Raw genomic sequence first — 25,570 nt, 5'->3', positions numbered from 1 at the left:
TCTGAAAAATTAGCTAAGAGAAAAGTTCTAATATTTTGGGAATCCAGTCAAAATATTATGGAAATAAAAGTGGAAATGGAAATAATATTAAAATGTTTTGTTTTAACAAAGGTTGAGAAGAAAGTTTCAATCCCTGGAAAATTAAGAAAAAGCAAAGAGCAAAGAGTGACGTTGATATGAATTATGTTTTTCAATTACGTATATGACAAAGCTGTACAGCTGTACCCCGCCTCTCGCCCAAGTCAGATGGAATAGGCTCCAGCATACTCATAAGCGACCTAGATGAGGCTTAAGCGGCATAGAAGATGGATGGATGGATAGATGGACAACACAACTTGCAAAAAAGAATATGAGCTCTTGCAGTAAGTCATTAGCGACACCCAAGGCCGCATGTTGGACACCCCTGCCTTGAACTTACCTACCAAAATTAAGAAATACACACATAAGACAAGAAAATGGGTCCGTGGCCGTAACGCAAATAAAAAACAACTGATTACAATCAGACTGTGAAGCAATAACACTAAGCCACCGACAGGTAGCAGCAATTCACAAATACAGCGCCGAGGCTGACGAAGACCAGGAAAAAGTCAGAGCGTAGCAACGCGTCGATAAGAACCGAACCAAGGCGAATTTAAAATGTCAATTTTGCGATTATTATCAGGTATGTTGTTCATTTAGTGCATTTATTGTTGGTCATCTAGTGTCGACTAAACATCGCAGTTTTATTCCTTTGGCGTCTCAGTGCACGTTTAAGCTTCTCAGGCTACCTTAGCTTGCTAGCTGCTAACAAAGAGACGCGGAAGTTAGCAACACATGCTAAGTGTTGTGAAAATGTGTAAAGTCCAAATGCTGAGAGCGTTGGTGAACCAGCGACTAACTGCGGCTGTTGAAGAAATATTTGTTGTGTTGGAAAGAACGATAGCAGAGTACGAGGAGGAACTTTGTCGAACAAGAGAGGAGAACGAGCGACAACGTCAGCTGTTGGACGCGGTTTTAAAGGATCCTCAAACGGAGTCACGCACAGCAGGTTTGTTCACTTGTTACTCTCACATGTTTACTAACTCTATACTTTATCATGAACACTGATGTTTTGTAGCTAGCTTGTGGCCACCCGCAGCATATTCCCTTTCCTATTCCTATTCCTGGACTTTTCCAAAGCATGTGTTTGTCTTCTTGTGTCCTGCAGACGTCCGCGAGGAAGATGTTCCCCCAGAGCAGCAGGAGTGGAGCCCCAGGGGGGAGCAGGAGGAGCCCCAGCCCCCCCACATTAAAGAGGAAGAGGAGGAGCAAGTGTGGACTCAGGAGGACACTGACATCAGCAAGTTTCCTGTGACTTGTGTGATCGTGAAGAGTGAAGATTGTGAAGATGCTCAGTGGTCACCGCTTGATAACAGCCGAATAGAAGAGAAGAGAAGATCAGAAGCAGACGGCATCCTGGCTCCGCTATCAGATAGTGACGACACCACCACACGCTCTCCTGACACTGATGATGAACACTCTAAAGCGGATATGACATATCACACTGACGACAAACACTTTAAATGCTCTCACTGTGACAAAACCTTTGATAAGAAGTCACATTTAGAAATCCACATGAGGACGCACACGGGAGAAAAACCATTCAGCTGTTCAGTTTGTGGCGAAAGCTTCTCTCAAAAAGGGAATTTGATGAGACACACAAAAAGACACACGGGAGAAAAAACATTCTCTTGCTCAGTTTGTGGTCAGTTATTTTCTTCAAAGTCCAATTTGATGGTCCACACAAGAAGCCACACGGGAGAAAGACCCTTTTCCTGCTCAACATGCAACACAGGCTTTAGTTCTCATTCGTCGTTATTGAGGCACATGAGAACACACACTGGTGAGAAACCTTTCTCTTGCTCATTCTGCAACAAAACATTCTCTCAGAGGGAGCATTTGATAGCGCACACAAGAACACACACTGGAGAAAAACCTTTTTCCTGTTCCGTCTGCAGTGTGACCTTTAGTTTCCAGTCGTCCTTGGTGAGGCACATGGTAACGCACTCCGGTGAGAAACCTTTTCCTTGCCCATTTTGTGGTGAAACATTCTCTCTGAAAAGCACCCTGAGGAAACACATGAGGAAGCACACTGGAGAGAAACCATTCAGCTGCAATGTGTGTGATAACAAGTTTTCTTACAAGTATCAGCTTAGCAAACACGTGTGTGCTGGTGAGAGCAGCAGCAGTCAAATGCATTTCACTGGCTAGATTTGACCTTTTATTGTGTGACTCGCGTTTATTGTGCATGTTTAACATTCCTAACACTTTGTCATCAAAGCAACATGTCTTCCTTTTTGTGGGCTATAGAAATAAAACATGTCAAACCAAGCTGATGTATTTGTTTTTATTCAATTGCTCTAGTCATCTTGTTAAACATCAATACACAATCAGACAAGACAGAAGGAACAGACACACATCACAAAGGTTCTTTCTTACTGTTGGTATCACATCCACCCTTCATTCATTCATTCATTTACCCATCCATCCAAAACGTACAACATAAAGTAGCAAGAAGCACCTTAATACTGAATAAAGCAAAACTTGTTCTGGACCAAAAATTACTCCAATACTTATTTGTTCAGTGGTATTACCATATCTAACTTATCGTGTGGAGATAAGAGGTAATAACTATGAAAGCATGCGTCACTCACTAACCGTGCTACAAAAAAGGTCAGTTAGGATAATCCATAATGCTGCTTATAGATAACATATTTATTCCTGAAATCACAGTTACCGTATTACAATTTGCTGATCTGGTAAACTTTCAAACAGCTACAATGATGCACAAAGCAAACAATAACCTGCTAACAAAAAAGTAATTCTTCTCAACAGGAGAGGAGAACTATGACCTTAGGGAAACATTAAACTTCAAAAGCCCACATCCACGGACAACGCTAAAAACCTTCATCATTTCATATGTGGAATCAAATGATGGAACGGACTGAGTAAGGAAGTCATGAGGCATTTCAAGAACCACTACAAGCAGTTGATGTTTATCAAGTACAAGGAAGATACATACAATACTTAACATGCAATGATGAGTCCAGTTACTCTTACACTGACCACTAACTCTTCATTTCTGGTGAGTACATTGCTTCTACTCATTCATGATCAACTATTAACCCTTACACCAGTTATTATCTCTTTGTTATTATCATGAAGTCCACTATATAGAGTAATTACAAACCTTGACTGTCACAGCACCACATTGTTATATTGCCTTATCACTGTCCTATGCACGGTAGTCAGTTGGCAAAGACTATATTTGGAAAACAGGAGGTGAAGAAATGAATTGCAACTGATGTGAAACAGATGAGGGGTATGTGGGACTGCAAACTGTACTGTGTGATGTACTCAGGTGTAACTTGTAGCATGTTCAAAACCAATTCAACCATCATCATCCATCATCCATCCATTCGTTCGTCCGTCCGTCCGTCCATCCATCCATATCATATATAGCAATGAAAAGTTTTAACCTTCAGTCCAATTAATAATACTAAATAAATCCACTGTGTAAAATTGTGCAATGTTGAGTGTTGATCCATGAAAAGACTAGTAGGTATAGTTAGCACTTTAACACGGACTGTCACGAATATGCAACAAACTGCTTGACTCAAGCAACCAGCCGAGATAACGTATTCCCTCAATGCCAGTTGGAACATATTCAATACAGACCTAGGAACCTTTGCCAAGCGCTTGTTTCTAGTAGAATCGCTCGGTGAAGGAAATATTTCCTGCTGACGCAAGAGGATTTCTATTTGATCCGTTTACAGGGTGGTTGATGTGAAGCTGGAAATGCTGACTTACTGTTGTATATGAGGTAAGGTGTGCTAAGATAAAAATACAGTAGACGCCCCTACAACGTAAATAATCCGTTCCAAGAACCTTTATGTTATAGGGATTTTATGTTATACGAAGCGTAAAATACGTGTAAATAACCTAATCCGTTGCACGATCTTCCCAAACTCACACCTTTGGGCCTTCAAAATATTCAAAGTGGGAAAATATAAGAAAACAGCATAAACATAGTAAAGTGACATTCCAACATAAAATAAGGTAAATAAGGTATAATGGTCGATGGGGAACGGCCGTATAGTCTAGCAACATCACTTCATTTCATACCACTGTCATGCTTCTGGATCATTTCCTGCTTTGTTTCGATCGACAACTTTTCCCTTTTTTCTTACCACTTACACTTGGTTTAGGGCCCATGACTCAAAGAAACACAAAGAAAAGTAAACAAATTAAAAAGAGATTTCAATGAGTGCAAACTAGTTTAAGGGCAACTAAGATGAGGAAAGGAGCTCACACACAAACCCACGGACGCGCTGGATAAGTCAGCCAATGAGATAAGAGCGTAGGCGGTGCCCCGATCATCAGCCAATGAGATGAGAGCGTAGGCGGTGCCCCGATAATTAGCCAATGAGAGCATGAAACGTCAGAATTTGTGGATAACTTCCTGCTTCCTTTCGATCGACAACTTTTCCCTTTTTTCTTATCACTTACACTTGGTTTAGGGCCCATGACTACAGTCATTTTAACACAAATAAAAGTAATGAAATTAAGAAGAGATTTCAATACTTGCAAACCAGTTTAAGGGTGACTACGATGAGGAAGGGAGCTTGCATACAAACATGGACGCGCTGGATAAGTCAGCCAATGAGATAAGAGTGTAGGCGGTGCCCCGATAATCAGCCAAAGAGATGAGAGCGTTGGCAGTGCCCCGATAATCAGCTAATGAGAGCGTGAAGCCAGAAGGCGTCACCAAGTGTACTCCGTTAGTCTCTCTGTCGCTTGCACGGACTTGACGCTTTACTTTATATGGAATTCCTTATGTAATACGATGCGAATAATTTACATAAATTCTTTACTTTCAGTGGAATTTACGTAAAAGCAGGTTTACGTTATGTTTTGTATTGTATTGTATTTGTATTTGTACTTTATTTATCCCACAGCGGGGAAATTTACTTGTTACAGCAGCAAGCAAGATACGCAAGTAAAGAGTACAGTGTAAAGAATGCATATTGACTACAACCTGGTTCAGGTGGTGCAGGTGTTATAGAGCCTGACAGCGGTCGGTATGAAGGACCTGCGGAACCTCTCCTTCTTACACCGTGGGTGTAACAGTCTGCTGCTGAAGGAGCTGCTAAGGGAACCCACAGTGTCATGTAGGGCGTGAGAGGTGTTGTCCATGATGGATGTCAGCTTAGCCAACATCCTTCTCTCCCCCACTTCCTCCACGGAGTCCAGAGGACCATCCAGGACAGAGCTCGCTCTCCTGATCAGCCTATTGATCCTGCTCCTGTCCCTGTCCGTGCTGCCCCCTCTCCAGCAGCCCACAGCATAGAAGATGGCTGAGGCCACCACAGAGTCATAAAAGGTCCGTAAAAGAGTCCTGCACACACCAAAGGACCTCAGTCTCCTCAGCAGGTGGAGGCGACTCTGGCCCTTCTTGTAGAGGGCGTGGGTGTTGAAGGACCAGTCCAGTTTGTTGTTAAGGTGAACACCCAGGAATTTGTAGCTGTCTTCCAACTCTATGTCCGCTCCCTGGATGTTCACCGGTGTGAAATGGGATGTTTTCCTCTGGAAGTTAATGATCATCTCCTTTGTCTTGCTGGTGTTGAGTTGCAGCTGGTTAAGCTCACTCCAGCTGACAAAGTCCCTGATGACCGTCCTGTATTCCAGATCATTCCCCTCTGAAACACAACCCACAATGGCTGTGTCATCGGAGAACTTCTGGATGTGACACTGTGTGGAGTTGTGTGTGAAGTCCGAGGTGTAGAGGGTGAAGAGGAAAGGGGAGAGCACCGTACCCTGAGGGGCACCTGTGCTGCAGAGTACCATGTCGGACACACAGTGACGGAGCCTCACATACTGTGGTCTATTGGTGAGGTAGTCTATAACCCATGCAGTCAGGTGTTGGTCCACTCCCACATTCTCCATCTTCACTCTGAGTAGTGACGGCTGGATGGTGTTAAAGGCACTGGAGAAGTCAAAAACCATGACCCTCACAGCGCTCCCGCTGTTCTCCAGGTGTAGCAGTGATCTGTGCAGCAGGTAGATCACTGCGTTGTCCACTCCGATCCGAGGCCGGTAAGCAAACTGCAGGGGGTCCAGCTGAGTGCCCACCAGGGGTCGCAGGTGCTGCAGGATAATCCTCTCCATGGTCTTCATCAGGTGAGAGGTCAAGGCAACAGGCCTGAAGTGGTTAGGCTCCTTGGGACGCAGTGTCTTTGGTGTCGGGACAAAACAGGAGGTCTTCCACAGGGCCGGGACTTTCTCCAGGCTCAGGCTGAAATTGAACAAGTGCCTGAGAACTCCACAGAGCTGGTCAGCACAGTCCTTGAGGATTCGAGGGCTGATGCCCTCCGGTCCCGGGGCCTTCCTTGCCTTGATCTTCTTCAGCTGACTCCTCACCTGGTCATCAGTTATGGAGAGGGGGGTAGAGGATGGCTGGGATGGGGATGTGGGGGTGAAGAGTGGTGAGTTGGTAGGGGAGGGAGCGGGGGCAGACTCAAATCTGTTGAAAAACAGATTGAGTTCATCTGCCCAGATCTTGTCCCCACTGTCTTGGTCTCTCCCCACTCCTTTACCATGGCCTGTGATTGTCTGCAGGCCTCTCCAGACTTCCCTGGCATTATTCTCCTCCAGCCGCTTCTCCAGTTTCCTCCTGTAGCAGTCCTTCCCCTTCCTGATCTTATGCCGGAGTTCCCTCTGGACTCTGCACAGCTCCTCCTTGTCCCCCGAGTTGAAGACCCTCTTCTTCTTGTTTAGCAGGGCCTTAATCTCAGAGGTCACGCAGGGTTTGTTGTTGGGAAAACACCGCACCAACTTGGAGGGTACAGTGTTCTCCACACAGAAGTTTATATAGTCTGTGATGCAGTGTGTCATGCTGTCAATGTCACTGCCATGGGGACTACAGAGCGCTTCCCAGTCTGTTGTCTGGAAGCAGTCTCTGAGCCTAGCACTGCTCTCCTCAGACCACTGCTTCACAGGCCTCTTCACAGGCGGTTGTCTATTCACTACTGGAGTGTAGTCTGTGACGAGATGGACAAGGTTGTGATCAGAACGACCCAGCGGGGGGAGGGGGGATGAGGTGTATGCATCCTTGATGTTTGCATACAGGAGGTCCAAAGTTTTATTGTCTCTAGTGTGGCATTTGACATACTGGGTGAAGGTGGGAAGAGCAGAGGACAGGGAAGCATGATTGAAGTCACCGGAGATGAGGAGGAGGGATTGGGGGTGCTGGTTCTGAAGTTTAGAGACGATGGTGTGGATCTGCTCTATTGCTGCAGCAGCGACCGCTGAGGGAGGGATGTACACAGTCATAGCAATAACATGTGAAAACTCTCTCGGGAGGTAGTATGGCCGTATGCTATCCGCTAACAGTTCCGCGTCTCTGGTGCACAGTTGCTCCTTCACACAGATGTGTCCCGGGTGGCACCATCTATCATTCACAAACACAGCGATTCCCCCTCCCTTCTTCTTACCGCTCTCCGTTTCATTCCTGTCCGCTCGTACCAGATGGAATCTGTCCATTGTGACGTGTGAATCCGGAGAAAGTTCACTCAGCCACGTCTCCGTGAAGCACATGAGGCTGCATTCCCGGTACTCCCTCTGCAGTCGGGTCAGCGCCGTTAGCTCTTCCATCTTGTTGGGGAGAGATCTTACGTTCCCCATGATGACAGACGGTAGACATGGCTTGTACCGTCTTTTCCGCTTCTTGCACTTCACTCCCGACCTGCATCCTCTTCTGCTCCTCCGCAGCTCCTTGGGGATCTCCGGCCTCTCCGCGCAGAGAGGGAGTGTGTGGCACAGGGCTAACAGCTGATCCCCGGTGTAAACAATGGAGCCTTGGTTGAATGGGGAGCCGTGGTTGAAGAGGTTTCCCACAGTTGAACTGAATAGTTCAAAGAGCATCAAGGCGCAGACTAGAAAAGTAACAATATCAACCTATGCGAGGTACTACTGTACTGATAAGCGTATGTGTGCTTATACAGCCTACGTAATGAGGTGAACGATGTGTGAGGAGTATTTTTGAAGTTATAATATTTCACCTCCACCTCCAGCAGAGCTTCGCCTGCATCCCGGGGGAGGACGAGGATATTGAGTCCGAATGGGCTCTATTCCGTGCCTCCATTGCTGAGGCAGCCGATCGGAGCTGCGGCCGCAAGGTGGTCAGTGCCAGTCGTGGCGGCAAGCCCCAAACCCGATGGTGGACACCAGAGGTCAGGGCTGCCGTCAAGCTGAAGAAGGAGTCCTATCGAACATGGATGGCTTCTGGGACTCCTGAAGCAGATGAGCGGCACGCGGCTTCGGCGGCGGTCGTGACAAAACCTCGGGTGTGGGAGGAGTTCGGTGAGGCCATGGAACACGACTTTCGGTCGGCCTCGAAGAGGTTCTGGCAAACCGTCCGGCGCCTCAGAAAGGGGAAGCAGTGCCCGGTTAACACTGTTTACAGTGGGGACGGGGGCCTGCTGACTTCGACTGAGGATATAGTTGGGCGGTGGAAGGAATACTTTGAGGCCCTTCTCAATCCCACTGACATACCTTCCATAGAGGAAGCAGAGGCTGAGTACACGAACGCGGACAGTTCCATCACCGTGGCTGAGGTATCTGGGGTAGTCAAAACGCTCCCCAGTGGCAAAGCTCTGGGGGTGGGCGAGTTTCACCCTGAATTCCTCAAGGCTCTGGATGTTGAGGGACTGTCTTGGCTGACACGTCTCTTCAACATTGCGTGGAAGTCGGGAACAGTTCCTCTGGATTGGCAGACTGGGTTGGTGGTCCCCCTTTTCAAGAAGGGTGACCGGAGGGTGTGTTCCAACTATAGGGGGATCACACTCCTCAGCCTCCCTGGGAAAGTCTATTCCAGGGTGCTGGAGAGAAGGGTACGACCGTTAATCGAACCTCGGCTACAGGAGGTGCAATGTGGTTTTCGTCCTGGTCGTGGAACACTGGACCAGCTCTACACCCTTGCAAGGGTACTGGAGGGTACTTGGGAGTTTGCCCAACTGGTCTACATGTGCTTTGTGGACCTGGAAAAGGCATTCGACCGTGTCCCTCGCAGTGACCTGTGGGGGGGTGCTCCGGGAGTACAGGATTGGTGGCGCTACTACGTGCCATTCAGTCCTTGTACAACCGGAGCAGGAGCCTGGTTCGCATTGCCAGCAGTAAGTCAAGCCTTTTTCCGGTGAACGTTGGCCTCCGCCAAGGCTGCCCTTTGTCACCGATTCTGTTCAGAATTTTCATCGACAGAATTTCTAGGCACAGCCAAGTTGTCGAGGGAGTCCAGTTCGGGGGCCTTGGGATCTCATCTGTGCTATTTGCAGACGATGTGGTCCTGATGGCCTCATTGGGCTGGACCTCCAGCGTTTACTGGGACAGTTTGCATCTGAGTGTGAAGCTTCTGGGATGAGACTCAGCACCTCCAAATCTGAGGCCATGGTTCTCAGTCGGAAAAGGGTGGATTGCTCCCTCCGGGTTGGGAATGAGGTCCTGCCCCATGTGGAGGAGTTCAAGTATCTCGGGGTCTTGTTCTCGAGTGAGGGAAGGTTGGAGCGTGAGGTCGATAGGCGGATCGGCGCAGCGTCTGCAGTAATGCAGTCGCTGTACCGGACCCTCGTGGTGAAGAGAGAGCTGAGCCGGAAGGCAAAGCTCCCAATTTACCGTTCGATCTACTGTATGTTCCCACCCTCACCTATGGTCATGAGTTTTGGGTCGTGACTGAAAGAACGAGATCGCGGATACAAGCGGCTGAAATGAGTTTTCTTCGTAGGGTGGCGGGACTCACCCTAAGAGATAGGGTGAGGAGCTCGGTCATCCGGGAGGAGCTCAGAGTAGAGCCGCTGCTCCTTCACATCGAGAGGAGCCAGCTGAGGTGGTTCTGGCATCTAGTCCGGATGCCTCCTGGACGCCTCCCTGATGAGGTGTTTCAGGCATGCCCAGCCAGGGAAGACCTAGGACATGCTGGAGGGATTATGTCTCACAGCTCGCCTGGGAACGCCTTGGTGTCTTCCCGGTAGAGCTGGAGGAGGTGGCCGGGGATCGGGAAGTCTGGGCTTCCCTACTAAGACGGCTGCCCCCGCGACCCAGACCTGGATAAGCGGATGAAAATGGAATGGAATATTTCGGTATGTAGCATATTAGCGACAGTAGGCCATAAGCCTAATGCTAACCGCTAACCAGTGATGTATAAAATGGCTTTCAGATGGATTTTCTTTTTGAAATCCTTCGGATTTGGCCTAGTTATTTTCAGTCGTCTTTATAAAAATACCATGCTGGGATAGAAATGCAACTTCTATTTATTTTCATGCAGATCAGAATGAAACCAATATTTTACGGCAAGCGCGCAGGTGCACCTCACACCAGAGGAGAGTGATGACAGCTGTCTAAGCGACGGTGATGAAGAATATGTTCCCAAGCCAGGTGATGAAGAGCACCATTGAGGAGGTCCAACAAGCAACAACAGGCTGCTGTCCACAGTGTGGAGGTTAGAGCCGTCAAATGGTGAGACAGAGGGGTGATTGTTGCCAGCACTTTTGCTAGTGGCCAAAAAAACCACAATTTTTTTTAAAAACAGCTATAGAAATTCAGGCCTTAAAGGGCTATTAGTATAATAATCAGTCTTACACAATGTTGACCCATGAAAATACTAGTAGGTAGGGGTGTAACCATTCCTTCACTACATGGATGCATGGATTTATATTCCTATATGATCCACCTACACTAGGGGTCTCAAACTCAATTTCACTGGGGGCCAGTGTAGGTAGAGTCTGCAGTTACACTTCTCTTTGATGTACAGTCACGGGCCGCAAGATATGATTTGGTGGGCCGCAAATGGCCAGCGGGCCGCGAGTTTGAGAACCCTGACCCACACAGAGCTGTGTTCAGCAGCTTTCCATTACGGGCGACATACATCGATCTAAGAGTGGCCAGAGGGGGACAGTTTATCAATTTGAGTTAGAGAATTCACACAGACAGCACCACTGGGGAGGAAGGAGCCACCAGAACCCAGACAAACTTAATTGAAGGCCGTGTCAAGTCCGGATACCACAGAGACTGAGGCTGTAACAAACACATTGACTTTATTTTGTAACAATAATAAAAACACTACAAGTCTATAGGGAATAAAATACACGTTGACACTGGAATGTAATGAATAATGAACCAATACACTAAAATAAATCACACAAAACACAGCAACCAGTCTAAATAAAGAAGGGCATGCAAAGTAATATAAAACAAAAGGAAAACAACGAAATCAAACTGACCATACGACTGAACTGTATTAAAAAGAAGCTACAATTGAAAGAGTGCTTGGTTATTCCCACCAGTAGAGGGAGACCCTGCTCGGTTAGGAGCGCCCCTGGATGCGGCACCCAGATACCAAGTTGGCCACACCAGCCTGCCTCCGCTTGGGGGAGAAGAAAAGGTTTGATTGTGCGCTGCTACAAGTCCCGACAAAGCAACGGCACCCTTGAGGAGCAGCCTTTGCAACGGCTGCAATGTTGTACCTAAAAAAAGGAGGACGCCAGTCTTTCATACTACAATAACAAAAAACTTAAAATGGAGGTGCATCTTACCCGCCAGTGACAGCGTGCACTCATGGACAGCGAGGGGAGGGAGAGAGCCGGAAGGAATCACCGACTGGTCCCAGCAACAACCCAGGATCTTTGGAAGCAATAAGTCTACGTCAGCCCTGGCATAAAGCCCCAAATAACGAAACAACGAGCAAGCTTACCCCAGAACCGGCGTCCCACCCACGCCACGCTGCAGCGAATTAAGCGCCCAGGTACACATGGCACTCGCACGAAGGCAATGTGGTTGGCTTAGTGCCACACCACCAGACCACGTGGTCATGGGAAAAAGCGTGCGTCGACCTCCCATCAGGCTTTATAGGTAGGTATTTGGTGCCGCCCCCTAATCACCGTAACATTGTCTAAAAGGTAATCAATCCTTTGAATGGACGCCAGGAAATTAAGCATGGCAGACTTTATGAGGATGTGTGTTATTTTTAGCACTTTTAACGAAAAGATGTTAAACGTTACTCGAGTCAGTGTGCCTGTCTGTGACGTCATGGTCTTCCGGGTATGTGGTGGTCATGGCAGTTGTAGTGGAACTGTGAAACATTGTTGATTCGCTTTCGAAGAAAAGGCTTCTTGAGACGTCATCTGTACTTCTGTGAAGAAGGTGTCGGACGTTTCGCTCCTCATCCGAAGAGCTTCAAGATTCAAGATTCAAGAGAGTTTTATTGTCATGTGCATAGTACAACAGCAGTTATACCATGCAATGAAAATCTTATTCTGTTCATTCTCCCAAGAAAAGAAAGAAAACAAATGAAAGAATAAGAACATAAGAAACATAAACACATAAACATATATACCAATAAATTAAGCAACAGAAGAGACATTAATACAAGTAAATAATACAAATAAATAAATAAATAAAGTGCTATGAGTGTGTGCGTGTGTTGCGTGCGGCGTGTGCGAGTGCTTCGTTGAGGAGCCTGATGGCCTGTGGGTAAAAGCTGTTTGCCAGCCTTGTGGTCCTGGACTTCAAACTCCTGTAGCGTCTGCTTGACGGTAGGAGTGTGAATAATGAGTGTTGTGGATGTGTGCTGTCCTTGATGAGGTTGTGTGTTCTTCGTAGGACTCTAGATTTATAAATGTCTTGCAGTGAGGGGAGGGCTGCCCCAACAATGTTCTGTGAGGTCTTGATCACCCGCTGGAGTGCCTTCCTATCACGTGTTGTACAGTTACCAGACCAAACAGTGATGGAGGCGGTAAGGACACTTTCGATAGTGCATCTGTAGAAGCAACTCAGGATTGTGGTGGACATGCCAAATTTCCTCAGTCTTCTCAGGAAGTACAGTCTCCTTTGGGACTTCTTCATCATTTGTTGGGTGTTGTGAGACCAGGTGAGGTCCTCGCTGATGTGTGTGCCAAGGAACTTGAAGGTTTTCACCCTCTCCACCTCAGTCTCATCAATAAACAGGGGTCTATGCGGCTCCTTTTCCCTTGTTCTTGGGTCGATGATCATCTCTTTAGTCTTATCTGTATTGAGAAGGAGATTGTTATCACGACACCAAGCTATGAGGTCCGCCACCTCTCTTCTGTATGATGTTTCAACACCACCAGTGATCAGTCCGATGACTGTAGTGTCATCTGCAAATTTAATGATGCTGGTGTTGTTCTGGGAGGCCACGCAATCGTAGGTGAAGAGCGTGTAGAGGAGTGGACTCAGCACACACCCCTGTGGGGTCCCAGTGCTCACAATTCTTGAGCTGGATGTGCGGTTGTGGACTCTGACTGACTGGGGCCTGCCTGTGAGAAAGTTAAACACCCAGTTACAGAGGGAGGGAGACAGGCCAAGTGTTTCGCTCCTCATCCGAAGAGCTTCGTCAGCGAACTAATAAGTGCTGGTAGCCTGGGCCTTAAATACAGTAAGAGTGGGCGGAATTGGTGTGCCAACACCCTCCTCCTATTGGTTCCTTACACTAAGCCTGGGCGGAGTAGTGGTATAATCCTTTCCTGCTATTAACACCTCCGATAAAAGGGAAGTGTCGCTCCCTGAGTTGGGTATGAACGACTCAGATACTGGCTCGTTAGCATCTATTGTTCTGGCTCGGCCCTGGCTTCACCTCATTTGCAAGACTAAGAGCTGTGGGTTTTGGTCTCAGTAACCTGCTGAACACAGGGTCCAAATTAAACCTCAAACCACCATTCCGATTCAATGATGGGTTCTGTTGTTTGACAAAAATAGCTTCCTTTACTCCTCTTTCAAACCATCTGTTTTCTTTGGCCAAAATCTTTACCTCGCTGTCCTCAAAAGAGTGATTGGTAGCTTTAAGGTGTAGATGTACTGCTGATTGAGGACCACTAGAATTGTCCCTGCGATGTTGATAAAGCCTTTTTTGGAGCATTTGCTTAGTTTTCCCAATGTAGTGCTCTTTGGATTCCTCATCTTTACAGTGGATGGAATAGACCACATTGCTCTGTTTTTGGTTTGGAGCCTTGTCTTTAGGATGCACTAATTTTTGTCTCAGGGTATTTACTGGTTTGAAATAGGTAGGAATTTTGTGTTGCCATAAGATCCTCTGGAGTTTTTTGGAGACCCCCGCTACATAAGGGACTACCACTCCTCTCCTTTTTGCTTCTGTGGGCTTTTGGGTTTCTTTCCCTACTCTCTTCTTTTGACATTTGTTAAAAGCCCACCGCGGGTACCCACAGGTTGAGAGCGCTCTCTGGACATGTTGTGTCTCCTTTTTCCTTCCCTCAGCACTAGTTGGTATTTGTTCCGCTCTATGTTGGAGGGTCCTAATAACCCCTAGTTTAAGTTGTAGTGGATGGTTTGATTCAAAAAGCAGGTATTGGTCATTGTGTGTGGCCTTTCTAAAGACCTCTGGAAGTAGCTGTCTGTCCTCTCCTATAATTACCTTGCAGTCTAAGAAGGCTAGTTGGTTCTCTTTAGTGTCCTCGTGAGTAAATTTGATATTGGTGTCCACCGCATTGATGTGATCTGTGAAAGACTGAATTTCTTGTTTTTTGATTATGACAAAGGTGTCATCCATGTATCTAAACCAGTGCCTTGGTTTTGTCCCTGAGAAGGATGTGAGAGCCTGTTTCTCCATCTCTTCCATGTACAGATTCGCCACTATGGGTGAGACTGGTGAGCCCATAGCACAACCATGAATTTGTCTGTAAAATTTCCCTCTAAATTGAAAATATGTAGTGTTAAGGCAAATTTCCAATAATTGGCAGATGTGGTCAGCACTAAGTTTTGTTCTCCGATGCAAAGTTGTGTCCTCGAGCAGTCTCTTCCTCACCACCGAGACTGCTGCTGAGGTGGGGACAGATGTGAAAAGTGAAGTCACATCATAAGACACCAAAGTTTCCTCTGGCTCCAATCTGAGGTCTTTGATGCTCGCCACAAACCCTTTTGTGTTCTCTATATGATGATCAGTGTTGCCTACCAATGGGGATAAGACTGTTTTTACATATTTAGCTACATTGTACATGGTAGAGTCAATGCTACAGACAATGGGTCTGAGGGGAAACCCTTCCTTGTGAATCTGACAAAGCTCTTCGGATGAGGAGCGAAACGTCCGACACCTTCTTCACAGAAGTACAGATGACATCTCAAGAAGCCTTTTCCTCGATGGACAACTCCTGTACGACTGAGAGCCTACACAGACGTGTTGATTCGCTTCTAATTTCTCTTCAATCAGTCATCATACACACACAGAAAATGTGTGTAATGGTAAACAAAGTAAACGAAAACATACAAAGCGACGCTACTTGACTGACCAAGAAGCCTGGAAGTTCTGCGGAAACGGCAACAACCACAACAACCCTGCTTTGTCACGATACCATCTCATGTGACACCGATGATGCCAGTTTGTACGTTTAATTTAAAGTATGTTTTGTTTGTTTTTTTGTTTTGTTTTTTGTTTTTCTCATGAAATGATGATACAACAACAACACTGCTTTTTGTGAATCAAATAGATAAATCTTCTGACAGGCCATTATATTCTGTTAGACAACTGCTGATATCTTCTAACAGCTTTATATTTAGTGGCCAAAGAAACTACAAAACTGTTTGCTTTGAGCCAACACAGGTTGCCAGAAAATGTTTCAGACACCAGAAGAATGAGCGAGTGTACATAATTCCCTGACCAACAACCCAGGAACTTGATCAATCATTTCCAGAATTTATGAGCTGCCTTTGCCATCCAGTTGTCATATGATTCTGCTATATATCATTTGTTATTGTTATATCAACTCAAATTTGTAATAATAAACCATTTTGATTGACATCACCCAAGTTCCGTGTTTTCTTTTTTGCTGGTTTGCAATCAATAAATGAATATGTTTCTGCTCCAGTCTGCCAATATGTTACATGTATGTGTGACTATGCGAACATCTGCAAGCTGAACATATTTGATCACATATGGCAGCTGCTTATCTTTGTTGGTCATGTCAAATTCTATAGAACTGTCCAGATGAAGTAATGTGCCACTTTCTGTTCTTCAAACCTTTCTATAGAATTCTAAAGAATCATTTTGTTCTATCGAAATTCAATAGAAAGTTCTATAAAGTTCACTGCCAAAGTTCTATAGAACAAGTTGTTCTGATCAAATTCTATAAAATTATATAGATTTCTAAAGAAATTCTAATAAAAACATTTTTGCAGGGGAGGGGCGTGGTCACAGGCAGGTGTGTACGCTTACGTACGCACAACGGTGGAGTCATGAACTCTGACCTTAACTGAGGCAAGTGAGGCCTGCAGTTCTTTGGATGTTGTTGTGGGGTCTTTTGTGACCTCTCAGATGAGTCATGGCTGCGCTCTTCGGGTCATTTTGGTTGGTCGGCCCCTCCTGGGAAGGTTTACCACTGTTCCATGTGTAGCCGAGTGAAATCTTTGATTTAAAATACTGTGCTTTTTGTTGTGAACATTCTCAAAACCTGCATTTGTGTTTTTATGGAACTTATTTTTGTTGCGGTTGCTGTTGCAAGGGGGACCTTTTATAGCGACGCACACAGGGGGAAACGCGTGTTTGCTGCCATAACGTGGACGTTTGAGCAGCTGGTAAGACGTGTCTAGGCTGTCTGCTCCTGTGTGTAACAAAATGCTTAAAAATCGTTCTTTTCAATTGAATGTGTAAATATTATAAGCATTTGCTAAATCGCTGTGGAGTTGTTTTGGTGACTTTTAGTTGGGAAAAAGACGTCTAATATTCCACTTAAGTCTGACGAAAATTCCCCTTTTATGTGACTTGCTGCAGAAGTCAGGGGATGCTGCTGTGTGTGCCCGCTAATATTGTGCCCTCCTTGCCATTGTTCCACAGGTATGTTAATTGCCAAATGTTTCTATGTTTAATATGCACTTGGAGGGATTGCACCATTCACTGTTAAGAGAAAATACACTTTGTTGTGCACTTTATAAAACTTAGAAATACATTGTCTATCGGAGATAGAACGCCCGATGAAGCCTTTATTTTTTTAAATGTTTTATTTTTGTTATTGAAATGTCACTTTCAGAAAATGGATCCTTAAATGTGAACAGTTTTATTATGTTGTACAAACCAAACATAACGTGGACGTTTGAGCAGCTGAAGTCAGGGGATGCTGCTGTGTGTGCCCGCTAATATTGTGCCCTCCTTGCCATTGTTCCACAGAAAATAAATGTACAGATCCTGACTTGGTGTGTGTTCTTCAATCCGGATGCCATTACAAGTCTGCTACATAAAACTGGTGCCGTGACCCGGATCATCTGGTCAGCCGCTGCCGATCGCCGAGGTTCAGCTGTGAGCGTGTGACGCCCGTGTTGTAAAGTTGGTAGACCTGTGATCCTTGTTGGTAGCTGAAGTTCATAATGGTATCCTGGAATTAAGAGTTTCTAGAATATTGAACACACACGTGAATAATCATATTTGTACAATCTACACAGTCCTGTGAACCTGTATCATATTTTGTTTTTTTGATAAAACTGTACAATCTGTGTAAACATAACTAAGACATGACAGGCAGGGGCCTTGGCAAATTCACATTGTTTACACCTGTAGTTGGGAGAGGTAGGAGTTTGATAGGCACAAATGGGGTTTTTCAAAGTGAAACTGTAGATTTTGCAGATGAAGAGTCACTGGGAATTGACTCTATCCCTTGTCTTGAGCCCCAGTTTTCCACCCCAGTCGTGAGCGGTGAGAACACCACCCAGCAGCTGCGTGACTTTATTGGTGAGTTAGGGATGCAGATAGGAGAGTCAATTGCTAGTCGCTTGCTAACCAGTCAACAACAAGCTACCCCTAAACAGCCCTCATGTGATGCTGCCAATATAACAACAATGTCAGACCAAGCCAGAGAGCCGCCCATGTTTCGTGGTGAAGGGGATGACAAGTATTCCATCCATGAGTGGATTGACGTGATGGAAGTGTATTTGCAGAAGAGGAGTCTGTCGCTCACGGAACAGAGGTGTGAGATCCTGAATCATCTTCTCGGTAAAGCAAAAAACATCGTCAAGGTAGGGCTGAAGAGTAGTGAAACTGCTAATCCCGAGACAATCTACAGTATACTGAGACGCTACTTTAGCGAAACCCCCGGGTCCTGCTTGCCCTTGGCAGATTTCTATGCCACCCAGCCAAGATCCAAGGAGACACCTGTAGACTACTGGGTTAGGTTGAACACAGCGGCAGAAACAGCAGACAGATGTTTGAGACAGCAAGGAGGCAGGATAGATAACATGGATGCAGAAATAGCTGTCATGTTCATCAAGAACTGTCCTGATCCTAGCCTAGCTTGTGTGTTTAAGTGCAAACCCATTGCTAAGTGGTCACTCACAGAGGTGCAGGAGGTCATTGATGAGCACCAGAGAGAACAGCAAATGAAGAAAACAAGCACAGCCAGAGTAAATGTCCTTCAAGTAGCTACAGCTGTAACATCTGTTCACCCTCATGAGCCCGAAACTGATCATGCTCATGTTAACGCGGTCAAGCTTACTGTCACTAATCTACCCAAGCTAAGTGCAGAATCTCCTTCAGATCCAAGCGCCTTAGAGCATGTGCTGAACATGCTCGAAAGAGTCTTAGAACAGAATAACCGGTCCACTTACACTGCTCGTTCCCATCCTTCTCCTCCAGTTCGCTTCGGTCCATGTCAAATCTGTGGCAGTGAGACTCACTCCACACGAGCACACTGTATGAGAGAGAGAAGGTGTTTCGGCTGTTTCAAAGCTGGTCATCAACGAAGAAACTGCACCGCTGTTGTCCAGCAAGGCAGCCGCCCACCTGTCCAGGGAAACCAGGCCACTCACACCCGGGAGGGGACAGTGTGAGTGACAGTGATGAAACCCTCACGCCCGATGATGACATACAGTCAGTGTACATGGAGAGCTTAAAGCGTGTTGCCCCCGGTGTTACTGCACTCTTTCAGAACATAAGTACTCTTGATAAAGCTGACAGCCTGTTTTATGTAAATGCACAGATGGGTGGTAAGGTGCCATTAAAAGCTCTGTTAGATACTGGCTCCATGGCCTGCACCATTAGTGAAGAAGCTGCACAATTGCTCAAAGATGCTGGTTTAGCATTAGAGTCAAGCCATGCCCACAAGGACATCATGCTAGTTGGGTGTGGTGGAGTTCAAGTCAAACCCAAAAACATCTGTGATTTAAAAATGGAAGTGTATGGATGCACATTTGTTGTGCCCATTCTAGTAGTTTCTGGGCAGAAAGATCAGCTCATTCTCGGCACAAACGTCATCAAGTACCTACTAAGACAGTTTAAACAATCGCCCCGTTTCTGGCAAGTCCTGAGCAAGCCCGAGCCCACAAAGGCACCTGAAATAATGCAGTTCCTGAACATGTTAGCAGGCATTAACAGATGGAATGGTGACACTATGCCAGACTTAATTGGAACGGCGAAACTTGTGAAATCTGTGACTCTCTCCCCACAGCAAGAACACCTCGTTTGGGCTAAACTGCCCTCAGTTTCACCTCTTTCAGAAGGGAGTGCCATCATAATTGAACCAGTAAAGACACATATTCACCAGAAAAACATCATTGTCTGCAGGTCTGTTGCTACCATGAACGGTGAGAGGTGTGTCCCAGTCCGGGTTTTGAACACTGCTGATAAGCCTGTCACTCTGAAACGCAACATGAAAATGGCAGACGTCTCCACCTGCATTGCCCTTGAGGATTTGGATATGCCTACTGAACAGGGGAACGCCAAAATGTTGTGTGTGCAAAGTCAAGCAGTAAGTGATGAAATGACCAGTAAATCTGATGCCACTCCTGATCACTGCTTCCGTGATAGCATGCATAAACTGGGACTAGATGATCTAGATATTGACTCATGTGAAGTGTCTGATCTTTGGAAAGAAAAACTGTCCGAACTCATTCATAAATATGATGATGTTTTTTCAAGAGACAAACTTGATTGCGGGTTCGCAAAGGACTTTGTCCACCGCATTCACTTATCTGATGAGCGACCTTTCAGGCTCCCCTATCGTCGTGTCCCACCAGGCGACTACCACAAGCTCAGACAAGTCCTCTCAGAGATGGAAGAGCGTGAAATCATCACTAAGTCAAAAAGTGAATGGGCATCCCCGTTAGTGCTTGTCTGGAAGAAGAACGGTGATCTCAGGATATGTGTGGACTATCGATGGTTAAACGCACGCACAATCAAGGACGCACACCCTCTTCCCCATCAGGCCGATTGTCTTGCAGCGTTGGGAGGAAGTGCAATTTTCAGTGCGATGGACCTCACCTCTGGCTTTTACAACATCGCCATGGCAGAAGAGGACAAAAAACTGACGGCTTTCACCACACCAATGGGGCTGTATGAGTTCAACCGACTCCCCCAGGGCCTGTGCAACAGTCCAGCCAGCTTCATGCGTCTCATGATGGGAGTATTCGGCGACCAAAATTTCTTGACCCTTCTTTGCTACCTGGATGACTTGCTGGTCTATGCCTCAAATGAAGCTGAAGCACTGAAGAGACTAGAGATGGTTTTCACTAGACTGCGTGCCCATGGTTTGAAGTTGGCCCCAAAGAAGTGTCAATTACTCAGGAGGAGCGTGCGCTTTCTGGGCCACGTTGTTGACAAAAATGGTGTTGCGACCGACCCTGATAAGGTCACAGCTATCACCTCCATGACTGAGTCGGATCTTATGATGGATGATGGAGTAACACCATCACAAAAGAAAATTAAATCATTCCTTGGCATGGTGATGTACTATCAACAGTTCATTTGTGACTGTTCCAAAATAGCCAAACCTCTATTCAGCCTCACCGCTGCCCCAAAAGGAAGGACTGGAAATGCCAAAGGTATAGCCGCTTTTAAGAAGTTACATTCCAGTGATTGGAGAGAAGAACATCGCAACTCATTCGAGCATTTGAAGACCGCACTCCTAGAGTCTGTTGTCCTTGCACACCCTGACTTTAGCCGTCCGTTCATCCTGTCCACGGATGCCTCTCAAGATGGCCTGGGTGCAGTTTTATCTCAGGTCCAAGAAGGTGAGAGTAAGGCACGCCCCATAGCTTTTGCCAGCAAAGCCCTAAATCACGCTCAGAGTAACTACCCTGCCCATCGCTTGGAGTTTCTGGCTTTAAAGTGGTCTGTCTGTGACAAATTCAGCCACTGGCTAAAGGGACACAACTTCACCATGTGGACAGATAACAATCCCTTAACTTACATCCTCACGAAGCCCGAACTCAATGCATGTGAGCAGAGATGGGTAGCCAAACTGTCACCGTATAACTTCAATCTCAAATACATACCCGGTAGCAAAAACATTGTTGCTGATGCTTTGAGCAGGAAGCCCTTTGTCAAACCCCGTGTCTGTCAGAGGCTGATGACAGAAGAGTATGGAACCCTGTTAGAGGAATCACATCAGATCCAGGAAAGTGCAGTGCACGAGATGTTCAGAACCAGCGCAAACCAACAGAGTGTGATGCACCTGCTTCAGGAGGGCATGGAGTGCTGTTCTCTGCCCGAAGAGGAAGTTGCTGCTATACTGACTGGTCATGTAGAGTGGGACCAAGGTGCCAGTCAAAGGGTCGTCTCTTGGCTTGCACAGGATTTGGAACAGTTGGTTCCGACAGGCCAGAATGTCCTGCCAGTCTTCTCACTCCAGGAACTCCAAAATGAACAGGAGAATGATGCCACCCTGTCACACGTCATCCCATTTATCATCCGTGGGAGGCGACCATCAAGGAGAGAGCGAGCCGGACTTTCATTGACGGATCTTAAGACTTTGAGACAGTGGCATAAATTGAAACTTCTCGACAGCATTCTTTACAGAGTGTGCAAAGACCCATTGACTAGGAGAAAACGGTTTCAGTATGTGGTACCCTCCTCCATGGTCAGTCAAGTCCTGCAGGGTGTCCACGATTCCGCTGGCCACCAGGGTCAGAGTAGAACCTTGTACCTGGCAAGACAGCGGTTCTTCTGGGCTAGCATGGAGCGTGACATCAGGGATTATGTCAAATGTTGCAAACGCTGCGTCGTCAGCAAAACCCTTGAACCAGAAGGGCGTGCCCCGCTTGAGAGTATCAAAACCACAAGCCCTTTAGAGTTGGTCTGTCTAGACTTTTGGTCGGCAGAAGACTCAAAAGGTGGGACTGTAGATGTCTTGGTTGTAACAGACCATTTCACCAAGATGGCCCATGCCTTCAAATGCTCCGACCAGTCAGCGAAGCAGGTTGCACGGCAGTTGTGGGACAAATACTTCTGCGTCTACGGGTTCCCACAACGCATCCACTCAGATCAAGGAGAAAATTTCGAGAGTCAACTAATTCAGGAGTTGCTGCGGATGGCTGGTGTGAAAAAGTCGAGAACCACGCCATATCACCCAATGGGCAATGGCCACACGGAGAGGTTCAACAGGACCTTAGGGAACATGATTAGATCCCTACCCCCCAGAGAGAAGCAAAGATGGCCTCAAATGTTACAGACGTTGACCTTTGCTTATAACTGTACAGCCCACGAGTCAACTGGGTATGCCCCCTTTTACTTAATGTATGGACGTATTCCTAAGTTACCTGTGGACATCATGTTCCACACTCTGGAAAAGGATAATGATATCGTAGACTATGACAGTTACATCAAGCGCATGAGGGACGACCTGAAGGAGGCTATCAACCTGGCTCAAGTCAATGCTGAGTCTAGCCAAAGACGTCAGGCAGAAATGTACAACAGACGAACAAAGGGTGTAGACATTGAGGAGGGAGATCAAGTCCTATTGGCAAACAGAGGTGGTCGTGGCCGTAGGAAACTAGCTGACAGGTGGGAGTCTACCCTTTACACCGTGGTTTCCAAAGACTTGAGGTGCCACACTTATCGAATCAGACACCCCGGCACAGGGCAAGAAAAGGTTGTTCACAGAAACCTGATCTTACAGGCCAACTTCTTGCCAATTGAGGTTGAGCACGACAGTGTGTCCTCCTTTGCTAGTAGTTCTGAGCAGAGTCGTGAACATCAAACGATCGGTGGAAGTGACCTCATTTCCGTGTCTGAGATAGATCGAGCAGGACGCACTGCCAGCTGGGTAACAGAGACCATCCCCCCAGTAGATCCTGCTGCAATGGAGAGCACAGATGCCATTCTCCCTCAAATGCCTATTGAGACCTCAGAACCAGCACCTCTGAGCCCACAGTCTGACATTGTTAGTGTTCGTGTGAGCGTCGAGCCAGACAATCCAGTGAGCCACATTAGGACGAGAGTTGGGCGGATTGTGAGGCCTGTTAATAGACTGATCCAGAACATGACACAAAGACACACAAAGTCAGGTAGCCGAGTCAGTGAGTTTGCCAGAACTTTGGTTTTATAGGCTGCTCTTGACCTCTAGTCAGTCAGTGTACTTCTAGTACAGCTTTTGCTGTGGCTCAACCTTTAGTATTGGTTAGGTCGTCATTGTTGTAAGATTGTGTATATGGCACTTTCTTTAGCGTAGTGGGAATTTGAAGTCTGGCCAACTTCGGTATCCTACTTTCCCTTTATGTTGGGAGACATTCATGTCGCAGAGAGACGTGTGTATGAATAGTGACACTATCACTTGTTTTTTATTTGAGCCACACTTTCATGTCACTTTAGCGCAGTTTTGAGAAGTTCAGAGGGGAGTATGTAGCCGAGTGAAATCTTTGATTTAAAATACTGTGCTTTTTGTTGTGAACATTCTCAAAACCTGCATTTGTGTTTTTATGGAACTTATTTTTGTTGCGGTTGCTGTTGCAAGGGGGACCTTTTATAGCGACGCACACAGGGAGAAACGCGTGTTTGCTGCCAGAACGTGGACGTTTGAGCAGCTGGTAAGACGTGTCTAGGCTGTCTGCTCCTGTGTGTAACAAAATGCTTAAAAATCGTTCTTTTCAATTGAATGTGTAAATATTATAAGCATTTGCTAAATCGCTGTGGAGTTGTTTTGGTGACTTTTAGTTGGGAAAAAGACGTCTAATATTCCACTTAAGTCTGACGAAAATTCCCCTTTTATGTGACTTGCTGCAGAAGTCAGGGGATGCTGCTGTGTGTGCCCGCGAATATTGTGCCCTCCTTGCCATTGTTCCACAGGTATGTTAATTGCCAAATGTTTCTATGTTTAATATGCACTTGGAGGGATTGCACCATTCACTGTTAAGAGAAAATACACTTTGTTGTGCACTTTATAAAACTTAGAAATACATTGTCTATCGGAGATAGAACGCCCGATGAAGCCTTTATTTTTTTAAATGTTTTATTTTTGTTATTGAAATGTCACTTTCAGAAAATGGATCCTTAAATGTGAACAGTTTTATTATGTTGTACAAACCAAACATAACGTGGACGTTTGAGCAGCTGAAGTCAGGGGATGCTGCTGTGTGTGCCCGCTAATATTGTGCCCTCCTTGCCATTGTTCCACAGAAAATAAATGTACAGATCCTGACTTGGTGTGTGTTCTTCAATCCGGATGCCATTACAAGTCTGCTACATATGTTTTGGCCGTTTGTGGAGGATGGCTCTTACTGTGGTTTGCTGGAGTCCCAAAGCCTTAGAAATGGCTTTAGAACCTTTTCCACACTGATAGATCTCAATTCATGTCACTTACGTTTCACAGGGTGGGGGCAATCACTTTTTCACACAGGGCCATGTAGCTTTGGATTGTTTTCCCCCTTAATAATAAAAAGTCCAATTTAAAAAGTGCATAAAGTGTTGAGTTGTGTTGTCATTGACTGATATTTACATTAGTTTGATGATCTGAAACATTTAAGTGTGACAAACATGCAAAAAATAAGAACTCAGGAAGGAGACAAACCACTGATCTGTATTATATATCTGGATAGACCATTGGTCAATGACTTGTGAAGGCAAACGGCCGCCATATTGCTACTCGCAAGAAACACTTCCCGGACAATCTTTTGCATTCGTGGTGAACTTATTTTATTAATTCAGCTTGGACACAAATTTTGCCTTAAGATGCCTGCATGTGCAGCTATTAATTGCACAAATCGCCAGTTCAAAGGTTGTTGACGAACATTTCACGTGTAATTATGATTGAAATGTAGTTTTATGACTGATCATTTTGTCAGGATTGTGTGCCAGATCAGTGCCAGATTGTCCCTTTGCCACACCCTGTTAAGCGCCTTCCAGCTTGTTCTCGTGCATTGTGTTTTTGGCTTTCTGACCCACGCTCATCTCACCTGTAAGTACCTACCTACCTGCTTGACGTTCTCAGCAGTAGTTGTATTTTCGGTACTTCTGCTATTTTTTTGTTAGCAGCTCTTTTCGTTACATGCCTGTATTTTTCCCTGCTCAGCTCTCCGTGCTTGCAGTGTTTTTCGTTACTATTCCCACGACTAGGTCCGGAGTTATTTTTGTTGTACTTTATTCCTTGTAGTGTTTTTGTACTTTTTGTTATCCATTTTTGTATTAAAGACTTTTTCTGTTACACGTCTTTGGCTCTGCATTTTGGATTCCTGTATCACGGCCTTGGCCGTTGTTGTGCCGAGTTTGGCATCCATGCCGAGATCTGCATGCAGGTCGCGGGAGCGCGCACGCTCAGCTGAAAACCACACCGTGCTATTC

At 46.0% G+C, this 25,570-nt stretch overlaps 1 protein-coding gene across 1 annotated transcript; it reads left to right on the top strand.

Moving 5' to 3' along the window:
- The first annotated feature begins 566 nt into the window (after positions 1-566).
- On the top strand, positions 567-2,340 carry LOC129178778 (zinc finger protein OZF-like). The gene is made up of 2 exons (XM_054771333.1): positions 567-1,027; positions 1,187-2,340. Exons 1-2 carry the CDS (start codon positions 814-816, stop codon positions 2,227-2,229), a joined length of 1,257 nt encoding a protein of 418 aa, XP_054627308.1. The 5' UTR covers positions 567-813; the 3' UTR covers positions 2,230-2,340.
- Positions 2,341-25,570: the final 23,230 nt, after the last annotated feature.

Source organism: Dunckerocampus dactyliophorus, chromosome 3 (genome assembly GCF_027744805.1).
Source record: "Dunckerocampus dactyliophorus isolate RoL2022-P2 chromosome 3, RoL_Ddac_1.1, whole genome shotgun sequence".
NCBI classification, from domain to species: Eukaryota; Metazoa; Chordata; class Actinopteri; order Syngnathiformes; family Syngnathidae; genus Dunckerocampus; species Dunckerocampus dactyliophorus.
This window is presented reverse-complemented; position numbering and strand designations above follow the sequence as displayed.

Excerpts from the sequence above, each read along its gene's own strand:
- LOC129178778 (XM_054771333.1), top strand. The coding sequence starts at position 814 with ATGCTAAGTGTTGTGAAAATGTGTAAAGTCCAAATGCTGAGAGCGTTG. Across the intron at positions 1,028-1,186 it reads AACGGAGTCACGCACAGCAG|ACGTCCGCGAGGAAGATGTT; the intron begins GTTTGTTCACTT and ends TGTGTCCTGCAG.